The following is a 15,400-nucleotide window of genomic DNA, read 5'->3' as shown; positions in this document are numbered from 1 at the left end:
GAAGCTCACTGGTTTCCCAAAGAAGCCTATTATTTCACTGTTGGAAAAGTGTAATTGTCGGGGGTACAGTCTGACTTCTTTCAGTTTCACTTGTAGGTCCTAATCATTACCTCAGAGCAACAGTAAAGAAGTCTGCACTGTATTCTACATAAAGGCCCTTCAAACATATTTATATATAAATGTGCAAGTTCAAGCAGTGGTTCAAAGAAAGTAAAGGAGGAGAAGGCCTTAGAACAACATTCACAGAATGTCATTTGAGTCATCCTAGAGGAAGCAAGAAAGTTCAGTTCAGAATTACTGGTTTAAAATATTATAAGCATTGCTAATAAAGGTAATCATAGTTAGAGTTTTAAATTTTTTCAACTTCAATATTTCAAGTGCCATCTTTATGATTTTTGCCATACTCATAATAATCACTACTACTTAAATAATACTTTTCTTTGACTCACCTCTTTACTTAAATGAAGTATTTTAAAAGGAATCTTTATATTACTGCTATAAATGGAAAACCATTATCTATTTGTCATAAATAGAAACTAACACTAAAAATAAATACATAACTCTAATGTACCAACCTATTATCATGTCATATACTACTAGTGGGAGGCATATCACCCTCTGGGGGGAAATGGTTTAAAATGTCTATTATCGACTTTTTTTTAAACATATTAAAGAATTATAAACTTCTTAAAGCAACCCACAGAACATTCCAGATGAAAGGCTTTTCAATTGAAAAAGGTTAAAATTAGTAGAGTCAGAAAGATCCTGACTCTGCCACCTATTAGCTGTATGTCCTTACCCTCCTTAAGCCTCAATTTCCACATCTGTAAGCCAGAGATAAAAAGAGGAGCTGCCTCAGGGCCGGCCCGGTAGCACAGTGGTTAAGTGTGCACATTCCACTTCGGCAGCCCAGGGTTCGCTGGTTTGGATCCCAGGTTCAGACCTGGCACCGCTTGGCAAGCCATGCTGTGGTAGGCGTCCCGCATATAAAGTAGAGGAAGATGGACACGGATGTTAGCTCAGGGCCAGTCTCCCTCAGCAAAAAAAAAAGGAGGATTGGCTGCAGATGTTAGCTCAGGGCTAATCTTCAAAAAAAAAAAAAAAGAGGAGCTGCCTCATAGGGTGTTAAGTAAATTAAATGGACCCATGCAATGCCAGGCACAAAGTGAGCCACAATGCATGCTAGCCACTAGGAGCAGTAGTACTCCTACGACTATTATTTCTGCAGTTTGAGAAGATTTGAAACATCTATCTCCACATAGACCATTTTAGGTGGCCTAGAAATCAAGGTCTTTAAAGATACTGTATTACATCAGGAAATACAATATAAAATACATTAATATACTTACTTCCTAGTGTAAGTACTTCATTTTTGAGACTACTTAGAATAGCCATGATACTTCAAAATCCAAAAGAGCATTTCCATATTTACCTATACAGGGAAGTACAGCTATGTTTCATCAAGTCCTTTACCTCCAACCTACCACTGCCATTAACGGGAGTTAGATCTAAAATCCTGCACATTCAGACTTATACAGGTTTCACAACCTCTTGATATTTAGAGAATTTTAAAGCAAAACACTTACAAACTTAGTTTTGCAAAGGTCTCTTGTGCATTATGCTTTTCTCGCTCATAGGCACTTTCAACTTCTTTGAATTCATTCTTGATCATTTCCAAGTCAGCAACAGCTTCTGCTTGGCTGGCCTTTTCCACCTGCAAAGCTCCTTCAAGGTCTCGAATCCGTAACTACCAGATGACAGAGAAGTCAGGAAAGCAAGTAAGGGAATGCTAGCGTCAGTCTCAAACTGAGGAGAGTAACGGATCAACAGCAGGTTATCATTCATCCAAACATTTCTTTCTTTCTGCTTTGGTTTAAAAAGGAAAATAAACAAGACAGTTTATTCTCTTTCTCCACATGCTTAACGGAAGGGAGGACAAGTGAAAGAATGAAGAGTGAACTGTGCTATGAAAAAGGAGAAGCTGACACAATATACCCCATCCCATCAACGTGCCTCATCCTGACCTACTAATCCATTTGGACACTTCTTTTATAAAACATGACAAATCAAGTGGGTTTTGAAAACTCAAGGGAAGTATTCTTCCTCTCTTATGAGAAACACATTACATGAACATCTTTATAAGCCTAAGAAAGTTAATAGATCTCTTTATTCCTGGAGATTTCTTACTGCAGAAATGTGAAGTTTTATTATCAAATAATAGTATTTGACTAAAATACTTATGGGTGTAGTAATACGACATCTAGAATTTGTTTCAAAATAATCTGGGGGTGGGGAGTGGAGGAGGGCAATAGATAAAACTCAGTTGGTCTGAGGTTGTCTTGAGCCTGAATGATAGGTACACGGCAGGTTCGTTTTACCATTCTCTCTACTTTTGCATATAATTGAAATTTTACATAATAGGATACTTTAAAAACTAGATTCCCTATATACACCAACAGTAGAATAGATAAACAAAGTTCATTCCCATAAAAGAATAACATGTAGCTGTAATCAGGCTACAGAACAGTTTCCAAAAAGGAAGCTCTCTGTGTAGTGTTAATATACTGAAAAGAGGAAGGTCCAGATCATTGTATATCGTATTCTAAGGTTTGGAAAATGAAGTGGAAAAGGTAAGAATAATTAACAGGCAAGAGGGTAGAGCAAGGGGAGGGACAGGAGTGAAAGCAAGAATTCTCCATCGTTTAATATTGTTGTGATTTTTTAACTATGTGGTTATTTTTCCTTCTCAGAAAATTAAGTTAAAAATTTTAAATAGTTTACTAAAGTTCAAAAAAAGAAGGGGAGTAGAAAAAAAATGCTTCACACTAGATAGAAAATGGGATTTAGGACCATAACGGGTTTGAATCCCAGATTTATAAATTAACTTATGTGAACTTGGGCATATTACTAAAACTCCAAAAACCTGAAGTTCCTCATCTGTAACTGGTAAATAACAATAAAAATAATGTACAGACTATATACTTTATAGCATTGCTCCAAAGATCTGAGACAATATTTACTTAATATTAATATTTACTTAATATTAAATATAAATGGATAATATTTATTTAATAAAATTAAATAGGTACTTATTAAGCATTTAATATGTGCCAGGCAATGTGCTAGTACACAAGATGTATACCATAATCATGAAAATATAGATATACAGTCTTTGCCCGTGTGGAGCTCACAGTCTTCAGGAGAGGACAGACCACACAGAATGTGGTAGGCGCTCCTGTCACAGAGGCACAACAAAGGGCCTGAAATCAGAGAAAAGCTGTGAACTCTGCATGGGACAACCCTCCCAGGGGATGGCAAAAGACGACCTGAGCTAGGAAAGATGAACTCGCCAAAAAAATGAAGCCTATGACGATATGAAAATGTTTCACAAATTAATCTATACAAATAACAATCACCAGAATTATTATTTCTAATTATCCAAAAATATTTTGGAATAATTGAAACATTCATTCTTACTCTAAAGTAAGGAAGTAAAATAGGTAGATACAACTTTGTAAATTTTCAAATTTGGTCTTTTAAACTTTTTCTTTGCTGTTTTGTCTAAATCCAATGTTTATAAGTAAAATTATAAATCAAGGAGGGGCTGGCCCCGTGGCCGAGTGGTTAAGTTCGCGCGCTCCGCTGCAGGCGGCCCGGTGTTTCGTTGGTTAGAATCCTGGGCGCGGACATGGCACTGCTCATCAAACCACGCTGAGGCAGTGTCCCACATGCCACAACTAGAAGGACCCACAACGAAGAATATACAACTATGTACTGGGGGGGCTTTGGGGAGAAAAAGGAAAAAATTTTAAAAATCTTTAAAAAAACCCTATAAATTGAGGAAACATTTTCTTCTGTCTATACTGCTATCTTCTTTCAGAAAATAAGCACACTCAATCACAAATGATAAACCAATCCAAGTAAAATAAAAGTAGACTTCAATTACCGATTTTGAGTCAACTCTTTTGACCCTACTTTCTCATTTTTATGACACAGCATCCAAACAAATTTAATAACAGAATACTTCTAAAATACACTTAACTAGTTTATGATAAGATGGTGATTAATTACAACTATTTAGTAGTCTCATTTGCTTTTAGACTAGTCTGAAATGAATTTTACTAGGTGTACCTCACTGAAAATACTTGTCAATATTTATAGATATACGGTTCAAATACCACTTTTGCTTTTTTCCTAAGTCATAGCACTTAGCTAGATATCAAATATGAATTTTTAACTATATGAGTAAAAATACACATATAATAATTTTCATTTTTATACCTATTAACTATACATTCCCAGTGATATATTATAGCTACAATGAAAAACTTCATTTTGAATTATACTTCTTTCATGAATTTAAAAGTTTAGCCCTATTGCTCATTGATGCCATTTTGGGTGATTCAATCATTTTTTTTAAAAAAAAGCTCAACTTACACTCGTTTGCTTAATAGACATACTCAAATACATAAGTCTGAGAATTTTGCAGGTAAAGGGGGCATTTCATTAAAGATAAAAATCAAATACATTTTGTTATAAAATTCTTACAAATTTAGTTGCATCTTATATTAAGACCTGTTTAAACAATAAGGTAAAACTGTAAATTCTATTAATTAACATTTAATATAGAGAAAAAGTCTGAGTCTTAAAAAAAATACAAAGTAAATTAAGGAACTTAGACTTACGGAACTTTATGTAAAACTTTCTCTACAACATAGGCTGAGGGTAGACTTGGTCCATGGGCAACAGTTTGCCAACCCCCCATTAAAATGCCTTCACTTCTCTTACAAATTCCTTCTCATTCTCTAAGACATAGGGAAAAGGACACTTTCCTAAGGATGCCTTCATTCAATTCTCCTCTCAGGTTTAATCCCTCTCTTGATTATGTTCCCACAGTATTCCAGTATTTCATATTTCACCTATACATTTATCTACACATAGATGTGGATATATAAATATAGAGAGAGATAGTATTTCTGGTAATGGAAGGTAAGTCCCAAAAGGAGCTCATTCGCCTTTTTATCTTCAGCTCTTAATATAATCTTAGGTGATATGCACAGGATATACACTCAATAAATGAAAGTGCATTTTTTTTTAATATTTTATTTTTTTCCTTTTTCTCCCCAAAGCCCCCCAGTACATAGTTGTATATTCTTAGTTGTGCGTCCTTCCAGCTATGGCATATGGGATGCTGCCTCAGCATGGCCTGATGAGCAGTGTCATGTCCACGCCCAGGATTCGAACCGGCGAGACCCTGGGCAGCCGCAGCAGAGCGCGCAAACTTAACCACTCAGCCACGGGGCTGGCCCCTGAAGGTGCATATTTTTTAAATGTTTTCAAAAAGAAATTCATCCCATGGCTGTTGATAAAAAGAATACTCTGATCAGCTAATCTTTCTGTAACCGGGCAGATGGTAAACATTTTGGACTTTGCAGGTCTTAGGGTCTCTGTCACAACTACTCCACTTTGCCACCATAGCACAAAAGCACCACAGATGAGACAAAACTCCACAAGAACAGGCAGTGGGTGAGACATGGCCTGTGGGCTGTAGTGTGCCAACTCCTCCTCTAATACATCAAAGATTCTCCTCAACTACATCCCTACAGGAAATCGTGTCTTAATATGCCACCCATTCTAAATGAAAACCTTAGTTCTCTGAACATAAGGCTGGTTTTTCCCAGCTTAATAAAGCCCACAAAAAAAATGTTTGTTTACATTTTACCTGAATAATTTCAGAATTAAATTTTGATTCCAAATGTGCTGCTCTTTCTGCTTCAATATTTTCTTCTAATTTCCTCACTCTTAGAGTAGTTGCCTGAAAACAAATTAAAAGTTAAAACTCATAAACATTGGTATTTAAAGCGGACATGGATCACTATATTCCCAAATAGCTACTAATACTTTAGATTACCATAGCCTCATTTTTTTTACTTTGTAGGAGTGTAAAAGTCGTGTAAAAAAATCAGGTAAAAACCATACTCGGGAAGAACACTCCAGAGCTTGCTTTCTTTTTCTTTTTTAATGAGGTACAATTTACATATAATAAACTATATATATTGAAAGTGTATAATTTGATCCGTTTTGAGATATATATATACATGCACGAAATCATTGCCACAACCAAGATAGGAAATGTTTCCATTAGCCCTAAAAGATTCCTTGTCTCCCTTGGTAACTCCTTCATCCGGCCCACACCACCCCACCACTATCCCCAAGGAACCACTAATCTGCTTTTTGTCACTATGGATCAGTTTGCATTTTCTGCAATTTTATATAAATTGAATCATACAATGTGTACTCTTTATCGTTCGGCTTCTTTCTCCCAGCATAATTATTCCGAGATTCATCCACGCAGTTGCACGTATCCACAGTTCACTCCTTTTTATTGTTAAAGTGTCCCACTGTGTGGATACACCACGCTGGTTTATCTATTCACCTGTTGATGGACATGTGAGTTGCATCCAGTTTGGGCTATTACAAATAAAACTGCTATGAGCATTTGTGTACAAGTCTTTTATGGACAAACACTTTCATTTCTCTGGAGTAAATAGTGAAGGGTAGAATGACCGGGTCAAATAGTATGTTTCATGTTTAAAGTTTAATGTTTTATGAAACTGAAAAACTGTTTTCCAAATTACTTCCAATTTTATGCATCCTCACTAACGCTTGCCATGGTCATTTTTGGTTTTTTCTGTTTTTGTTTTTGGGGGGTTTTTAGACATTCAAATAGGCACATAACGGTATCTCATTTTAGTTTCAATTTGCATTTCCCTAATGACTAACGACATTAAGCATCTTTTCATGTTATTTATTACCCATCTGCATATCTTCTTTGATGAAGTATCTCCTCAAACCTCTTCTCCATTTTTTAAATTGGGTTGTTTGTTTTTTATTATTGAGTTTTGCGAGTTCATTATATAATCTAGATACGAGTCATTTGTTGGATATGTGATTTGCAAATATTTACTCCCAGTCTACAGCTTGTCTTTTCATTCTCTTAAGAGTGTTTTTCACAAAGCAAAACGTTCACTAAGATAACATTTAACATATTAATTTTTCAGGCAAGAGTCCACTTCTGGCCAGAAGCAGAAATCAAGAGCTTTATTTCTGAATGCCATTTTTGTTGAGAAAATGCAACCCTGGGAAGCACTGGCTTCCTAGTCCCAAAGAGGGAACTGGTCATCACCAAAAGCCTACTAGGGTCTGGGCAGGAAGGGTTATGGCAACACCAGCTGCACATGTCTCAAGATACCAGCAGCAAAGAACAGCCATGCTGAGAGTCCTGTCAAATACAGACAGTGGGATAGTGACGGAGAAAGACATTACTAATCTGATTTTCTTTCCTAGCTAAAATTTGGGCAAGAAATAAGTTTCTATTCATTATGTTTATTCTATCATTTAGCCTAAGGTGAAGCTTTTTTTAAACACTCAATTTGATTAATTTGATTTTTTCCTCTTTTCTCTCACCATTTCTTTTTGTTTACAGACAGAGATGGTAATGGATCATAACAAGAAGGGGCATAAATTAAAAGCTGGATAATCCACAAACTAATCAAGCAGTCTATAAATAAGTAAGAAAAGACTACACTTTTCTTTGAGCAAAGTAATTCCCGTAACGTCTGTTAGGGTGCAGAGCATAAACACAGATATCTCTTCTTCTCTAGAGGCCTTTTCAGATATCACTTGCTACTAATGGCCTTCATAGTCAAGAAGCAACTCTTCCTAGGGAGTTAACCACTTTGCGTTTCACAAACATGAAACCCCAAAAATATTTTTTACACTGAACTATTTGCTTTATTTCAATTGTGCAATCCTGTCAATCATAGTTCTTAACGAGTTAATACACTAGAAAAGATCTTTTTCCAGAGGGCAGATAAAGCAGTAAGTCCAAATATGATCCTTTTGGGTCTAAAGATAATTTAAATCCAAAAGAATAAGTTGATACTTTAAGTATAATCTCTTTGAAGGTAAAATCTGATATTTATATCCACTGAAAGAAGAAACTGGAACATATTCATAGTTTAGTCTGAAGACTCAACACATTCAGAAAAACCGGAAATGAGGAAATTTGGATATTTAATGATACTAAGAGATTTTAATTACTTTTTTACATGTGATAACAATTGGTATCATTTAAAACTCCTAGCTTTTTAAAATACATACTAAAGTGTTCATGGATGAAATTATATGATGTCTGGATTTGTTTTAAAATCATCAAAGCTGAGAGTTACAAGTAAGGGGTTGGTTCCCGAAAGAATATTGGCCATAAGTTGATAGCTGTTGAAGCTGAGTGATAGGCACAGAGAGTTATTATAGTGTTCGTTCTACTTTCATGTGTCATTGAAATTTTCCATATTGAAAATTTTTCTTTTAAAGATTTTATTTTTCCTTTTTCTCCTCAAAGCCCTCTGATACACAGTTGTATATTTTTAGTTGTGGGTCCTTCTAGTTGTGGCATGTGGGATGCTGCCTCAGCATGGCTTGATGAGTGGTGCCATGTCCGCGCCCAGGATCTGGACCAGCGACACCCTGGGCCACTGAAACGGAGTGCATGAACTTAACCACTCGGCCACAGAGCCAGCCAATGAAAAAATTTTTTTAAACAGCAATGAAAGCAAAGTATTAAGGTTAATGAGAAAGTATAGTGCTGGTATCATTATTTACCCAACAAAATTATATTTTGACAACAAAAGATTATTAGAATAAATTAAGCCATTTATACCTAAACAGCAAAAGTAAATGGGAAGGTGGGAGTTTAAATCAATCAATTCCTACCTATATTGTTGAAATATTAAGATAAATCAAAGAAAATATTCCCTTCATACTCACTTTCATCTTTCTCAGGACAGTTTCACACCAAATATTAATCCCATAGGATGTTATTAGCTATTATACAAAAAAGCAATTTCATCATCATAAGCATGTGAGAAACACAGGACTAAAGCCAAACAATTTTCTTTACTAAAGGACTTCTCGAAAAGTCAACATGACAATCCTGAGAAAGAAGAACAAAGTTGGAAGAGTCACATTTCCTGATTTCAAAACTACTACAAAGCTACAGTAATCAAAACAGTGTGAAACTAGCATAAGGAAAGACATATAGATTCACAGAAAAGAACTGAGAGTCCAAAAATAAACCCAGGCATCAGTGGTCAATTGATTTTTGACAAGGGTGCCAAGACCATTGAATGAGAAAGAATCATTTTTCCGTTAAATGGTACTGAGACAACTGAATATACACATGCAAAAGAATAATCTGGACCCCTACTTCACATCACATATAAAGATGAATTCAAAATGGATCAATGACCTAAACATAAGAGCTAAAACCATAAAACTATTAGAAGAAAATACAGGGGTGAATATTCATGACCTCAGATTTGGCAACAGATTCTGAGATATGACACCAAAAGCACGAACAACAGAAGAAAAAATAGGGGCCGGCCCAGTGGTGCAGCAGTTAAGTCCACACATTCTGCCTCAGTGGCCCGGGGTTCACCAGTTCGGATCCCAGGTGTGGACATGGCACCACTCGGCAAGTCATGCTGTGGTAGGCGTCACACATATAAAGTAGAGGAAGATGAGCACGGATGTTAGCTCAGGGCCAGTCCTCCACAGCAAAAACAGGAGAATTGGCAGCAGATGTTAGCTCAGGGCTAATCTTCCTCAAAATAAATAAATAAATAATAAAATAAAAAATAGATACATTGGACTTCATCAAAATTTTAAACTTCTCAGCATCAAAGAACATTATGAAGAAAGTGAAAAGACAACCTAGAGAATGGGAGAAAATATTTACAAATCATATATCTGATAAGGATTTAGTATCCAGAATATATAAAGAACTCTTACAACAAAAGACAAACAAATCAATTTTAAAAATGGGTAAAGGGCTGGAATAAAAATTTCTCCAAAGAAGATAAGCAAATGGCCTATAAGTATGTGAAATGATGCTCAACATCATTAGCCATTAGGGAAATGCAGATCAAAGCCACAAAGAGATACGTCTTCATGCCCATTGTGATGGCTATAATTTTAAAAATGGAAAATAATAAGCATTGGTGAGGATGTAGAGAAATTGGAAATCTCATACACTACTGATGGGAATGTAAAATGGTACCACCACTATGGAAAACAATTTGGCAGTTTCTCAAAAAGTTAAACAGAGTTACCATACAATCCAGCAATTCCACTCCTGCTTATATACCCAAGAGAAAAACATGTTCAAACAAAAACTTATACACAAATGTTCATAGTGGCGTTTTTCATAATATCCAAACACTGGAAACGACCCAAATATCCATCAACTGATGAATGGATACACAAAATGTGTTATATCCATACAACAAAATATTATTCAGCCATAAAAAGGAATTAAGTACCAATATATGCTACAATATAGATGAACCTTGAAAATATGTTAAGTGAAAAAATCAGACACAAAACACCACATATTGTATGATTTCATTTATATGAAATGTCCAGAATAGGCAAATCCATAGAGACAGAAAGTGTGTTAATGGTTGCCAGTAGCTAGATGGAAGGAGGAATGAGTAGTGATCGCCAATGGGCATGAAGTTTCTTACTGGGGTGATGAGAACGTCCTGGAATTTGATAGTGGTAATGGTTGCACAACTTTGTAAATATACTAAAACACACTGAATTGTATACTTTAAATGGGTGAATTTTATGATATATGAAGCACATCTCAATGAAAAATTTTTTTAAAATCCCTGAGTGGAAGAACCAAAGCCAATGTCAAAGCTAAGTCAAGCTTCTTGATTTGTGAAAAACATTTCCCTCTAAATGCTGACTTTGAATTCTTAGAACAAGGGACCTCCACGGGTTGCAGGTATGAACCATGGTGCATACTATAGCAGAGAAATTCTTATGTTTAGCCAGATTAAAATGAGCATTACCCTAGGTAGTCCAAACGCTAGTTAAAAAAAAAAAAGTTTATGTAAATGCCACAAGATGAAGTTCCTATCCTTAAAGAATTAGGCAACTTTCTCAGCATTCCGGCGCTCATTTTAGACTCCATAAGTCAGAAGTCTAACCAGTCACAACGAAATAGCCCACAGACAATTGAGAAAAAGGATCAAAACAAGCAAAACGCTAATAAAGGGCAGTTATAGGGAAGAAACTAGTCTGAGAATGTTAATATGTATTTTTTCAGATTCCAAAAAGCATATGTGTAAGCTTCTCTATCAAAATAATACTCTTATATTTTATTAAAATGCAAACTATTCAGTGATTCTAAGATAAAAGAATCAACAATTCAAGTCTTCTTTCCATTTCTAATGTATATGTTATGTCATTAATTAATTATCTGATTTTCACTCTAAAAGTCAAGAAGAGGTTCTATTTTTCCTGCCTAGACCAAAATCAAATAGGTTGAAATAATAAACCAGAGATCACATCTTCATTTTCATACCCTCTTGTTTTAAATGAAATGTCCAGAAGAAAAAAAATTTATAAACGGTTTATTATTACTAAAAGTATCAATTAATCAGAAAGGACAGCAAAAAAATCTTCAAATCTTTAAACAAACTCCTTCCAAGAGTGGGCTTTGTTGCTAGACATAATTAAATTAAAGCCCTCGTAATACATCTATCTTTTAAACTTTTCGTCTGGTGAATTAATTCTTATATCCAGCAGAGGGTGCTAGAGGAACATCAACATGCTGTTCACAGAATTTTTTTTTCCGGTAAGACTGCCTAAGAGAACTAGCACAACCATCACAAACTGTCTCGTTAGGATCCAATCCCAATATAATCAACAAAACAAGGGCAGGAAACACAACAGAATTCAGATCAAAATACAAAATCCAGCACAAATTCATATGTACCACAGATCAATTTAACTATATACAAGTTTGCCTGTAATACAAGAATTACGTGTCCGCTCCCTAAGACGATGAACAGCAGAGTTCTTCACGTAACACAAAAGGATCCCAGATTTTATCCTTTATTAGCTGGTTGTCATGTCCTTCTCTACTGCAATACACTGCCAAGAGATTTTTATTTCAGTAAATACTACGTGTTCATTGTACCTTTTTTTTAATTTATGACTTAAATCACATTAAGCTCAATTAGATAATCCACTCCACTCGAGAAAAGTGAGTGTTCATTCTTTGAAGAAGGTAATATAGAGACGGATGGGTCCTGTCCAACTCTGGTATGTGCTATTTTATCACAACTCGGGCCATGAGCTGCCAACTCCAGTTCAGCAGCAGAACTGAAAATGCAGACGCAGACCACCTCTGTTCTCCCCAGCAATGGTGCTCCCATGGCTTCCATGGCCTGCTGCAAGCTTCACAGACGTTATGAAAACGTGTGTACAACAAATCTGCTGAAAGACTGGGCAAAAACAGCTCCTACTACATCCTTTCCTCCTTAAATAGAATATATCCAGCTCAGAGGTATACATGAACTTAAAGGAATTAACCAAACAGAAAAACTTGGATACATGCAATTTAGCCCACTAAACTGGCTATCAAGAGAACAGGGGAGGAAACATCACGCAAGTACACATGAGTGAGAGATTTCTCAGCAGTGAGTTATATAGCACTGTTTCCAAAACGGGTGCACAAAGTTTACCCCAGAATGTCAACAGCTGTGTAAATAGAAAGCGGCTGTTTATTTTTTTTTCCAGATTTCATCACCTGATATTTCCCATTAATGGACACTTTCACAAGTAACCAATATAGTAATAATTCAGCTTCAAAAAGATGATTCTAATGAACTGAATCATCATAAACTGATTAATTGTATAACGGTTATTTTAGTGGTAAGTATACTTTGTTATATGTGAGTGGCCATAAATAATTTATTATGTGTGTATTAACAATTAACCACATACCTATTCCCTACCTGTGTGGGGGGGGAAAGAGTAGTACTGTACATTGATGTCTTAAACTGAAGATGTCAAAGTACTTTTCATTACCAAAAAAGACACCTTAAAGGGTCAAAGTTTCTAACTATTTGACAAGTATCTGAAAAACAGAAGCACCATAATATCATACCACTTAACTTGAGTCATACATTGTGGAGTCATAATGAAGAACAATCTATGAGTCCTTTTTTTTTTTTGAGGAAGATTAGCCCTGAGCTAACATCTGCTGCCAATCCTCCTCTTTTTGCTGAGGAAGACTGGCCTTGAGCTAACATCCGCGCCCATCTTCCTCTACTTTATACGTGGGACGCCTACCACAGCATGGCATGCCAAGCAGTGCCATGTCCACACCCGGGATCCAAACCGGCGAACCCCGGGCCACCAAAGCGGAAAGTGTGCACTTAACCGCTGCACCACCAGGCCAGCCCCCATGATTCCTTTACTATTTATCATCCTTGTCCTAATCAAAGAATTTGAAAAGTAATGTTATTATTCAATTAGTCTGACTTTTAATATGGGCTCTTTTTTTTTTTAAGTAAGCACTCATATTGCTGAGTGTCATGTCTACACGAAAGAGTGTACTTATATTAAGGTCATTAATGATATCAATCCTACAATTGAATACTAATATTTTACAGTTCTCAAAGGAGTTTCATATGTATTTTGTCATTTGACACAAGAATATGGTATGTTTTACAAAACAGGCCAATACAATATAGTACATAATATTTTCAATCTTTAAGGCATCTGATTTGAAGATTTGGCTTTTTTTAAGTAGCTCTCTTACTTTGCATGTAGGCAGCACACTATGTGAGAAAAACAACTCTAGTCAGAGGCAAAATTAATCCTTTTGTGACTCAGAACATGGGAACTGCTGGATTTCTACCCAGAAATCCAAACATGTTATATTTATTCCTAACCCCATTAAGTGAATGCTACTTTATAAAAACACTTACAAGATTATTTTTTAAAAAAAGGAACAAGTTTGCATCTTTTCATGATAATCTCATTGATATTTACTTTACTAGATAGGCCAACCAAAAAGGAAAATGGGACATTTAAAGAGCACCTACCATATGCCAGAGATCATGCTAAGTCCTCACCCTTTAATATAAGGCCAGAGGGGTGCTGACACATCTATAAGCATTTCCACTGTAAGTAAGGAAGAGAAGACCTTTGTCATGGATGAAAACTGAATTGCCTCTAAGGGACACTCCTTATATTTCTCTGCTATGAATTACAGTTCATTTGCAACTATTTCATTGATAGCCAAATCATACTTGTTTTCCAGAATCCTCCAGATTACTTTACATAAACTGGCTAACTTAAAGTGTTCCTCACTCTAAAATTACACAGCAGATTCAAGCGACAGCTGAATATACAAATATTCAGAGTTCTCTGTGCAGTCATGCTGACCATGGTTAACTGTGCAGTTTCAGGAGAGGAACCTCAGGGTTAGTCACCGAGGATGGCAAAACAATCAGAGGCTTAACGGATTCAGAACAGGCAGATGAAGGCAACAAGATGACTATAGGAAACAAAATTGGAGAACATAGCAATTATTTTTATTCACAAGGAATGCATAATGAAGCATATCACTCAAATTATTAAGCAGTTTAAAGGGAAAAAAGTTATTACTTGTAGGTATACTGAAAGAAACCACAGATAATGGAAATAGGAAACTTCAGGAACATAATTTATAGGCCACAAATTCTGAGTAGCATGGTAATAAATTAACTTAGCATCCTTAAAAATCACCTTTACCTTTTCTGGCAACAAAAGCTTCAGTATTTAACAAATTTTTTAATGAACTTCCAATTTTAAAATCCATTATGAATATAAATACAAAAATGTATAAGACTTACAAGCATAATTGTATAACCCAGGTAATTTCATCGTTTACCTACTTTATAGTGAGTAATCAACAAAAATAGGTGTTTAAAAATAATTCCTACAATCACATGATGACTTTAAAAAGATGAGACATATGAGCTGGCCTTTATGGACAATATGAAAAGTGAGATTCATTTTTCTTTTCCTTTTTCACTTGAGTGTAGAATATGTGTAGAGAAAAGGCTATATTCTACCCTTTTTATGTTACTATAATATAGAAAATGACTGACAGAAGCAATTCAGAATTTATTTGCAAAGACTGTTCTCTCTCCACTGTAATCTTCACAAGATCCTTCAGTTCTCTCGGAATTAGGTTTGCATCTTCTCTTTTCTCTTTTCTTATTGAGTTAAGCTTATTTCCCATGATAAAAAAAAAAAATTCCTCTAGTTGCAAAGAGGTTTATAAAAGCCATGGATATTTCTTTTTCCAGTTCACTTTTCCCCTGGTTCTGTGGTATCTAGCACCACATTTAGAAAATTGGATTGGGAGTTGGTTTTTTCTTTTAATCTAAGAAACTATTGATCCATGTTAAGATGATTAAGCCACACAATGGTATATAGCTTATCAGATTGAAAAGTATATATATATGTAAACTTCTTTGGCTCAGGCACA

At 35.4% G+C, this 15,400-nt stretch overlaps 1 protein-coding gene across 10 annotated transcripts in view; it reads right to left on the bottom strand.

Annotated features, from left to right (window-relative positions):
- Window positions 1-15,400, bottom strand: part of CCDC171 (coiled-coil domain containing 171) — a 295,440-nt gene that overhangs the window by 217,028 nt on the left and 63,012 nt on the right. For all 10 annotated transcript variants that reach the window (XM_070495543.1, XM_070495541.1, XM_014843487.3 and 7 more), the window contains 2 exons: window positions 5,723-5,815; window positions 1,587-1,747 (listed from right to left, as the gene is read on the bottom strand). In XM_070495543.1, coding sequence (XP_070351644.1) covers window positions 1,587-1,747; window positions 5,723-5,815 — 254 coding nt within the window. The remainder of the gene's footprint in view (window positions 1-1,586; window positions 1,748-5,722; window positions 5,816-15,400) is intronic.

Source organism: Equus asinus, chromosome 23 (assembly GCF_041296235.1).
Source record: "Equus asinus isolate D_3611 breed Donkey chromosome 23, EquAss-T2T_v2, whole genome shotgun sequence".
Taxonomy (NCBI): Eukaryota; Metazoa; Chordata; class Mammalia; order Perissodactyla; family Equidae; genus Equus; species Equus asinus.
Note: the sequence above shows the minus strand (reverse complement) of the source record. Positions and strands in the feature narration are given on the sequence as shown.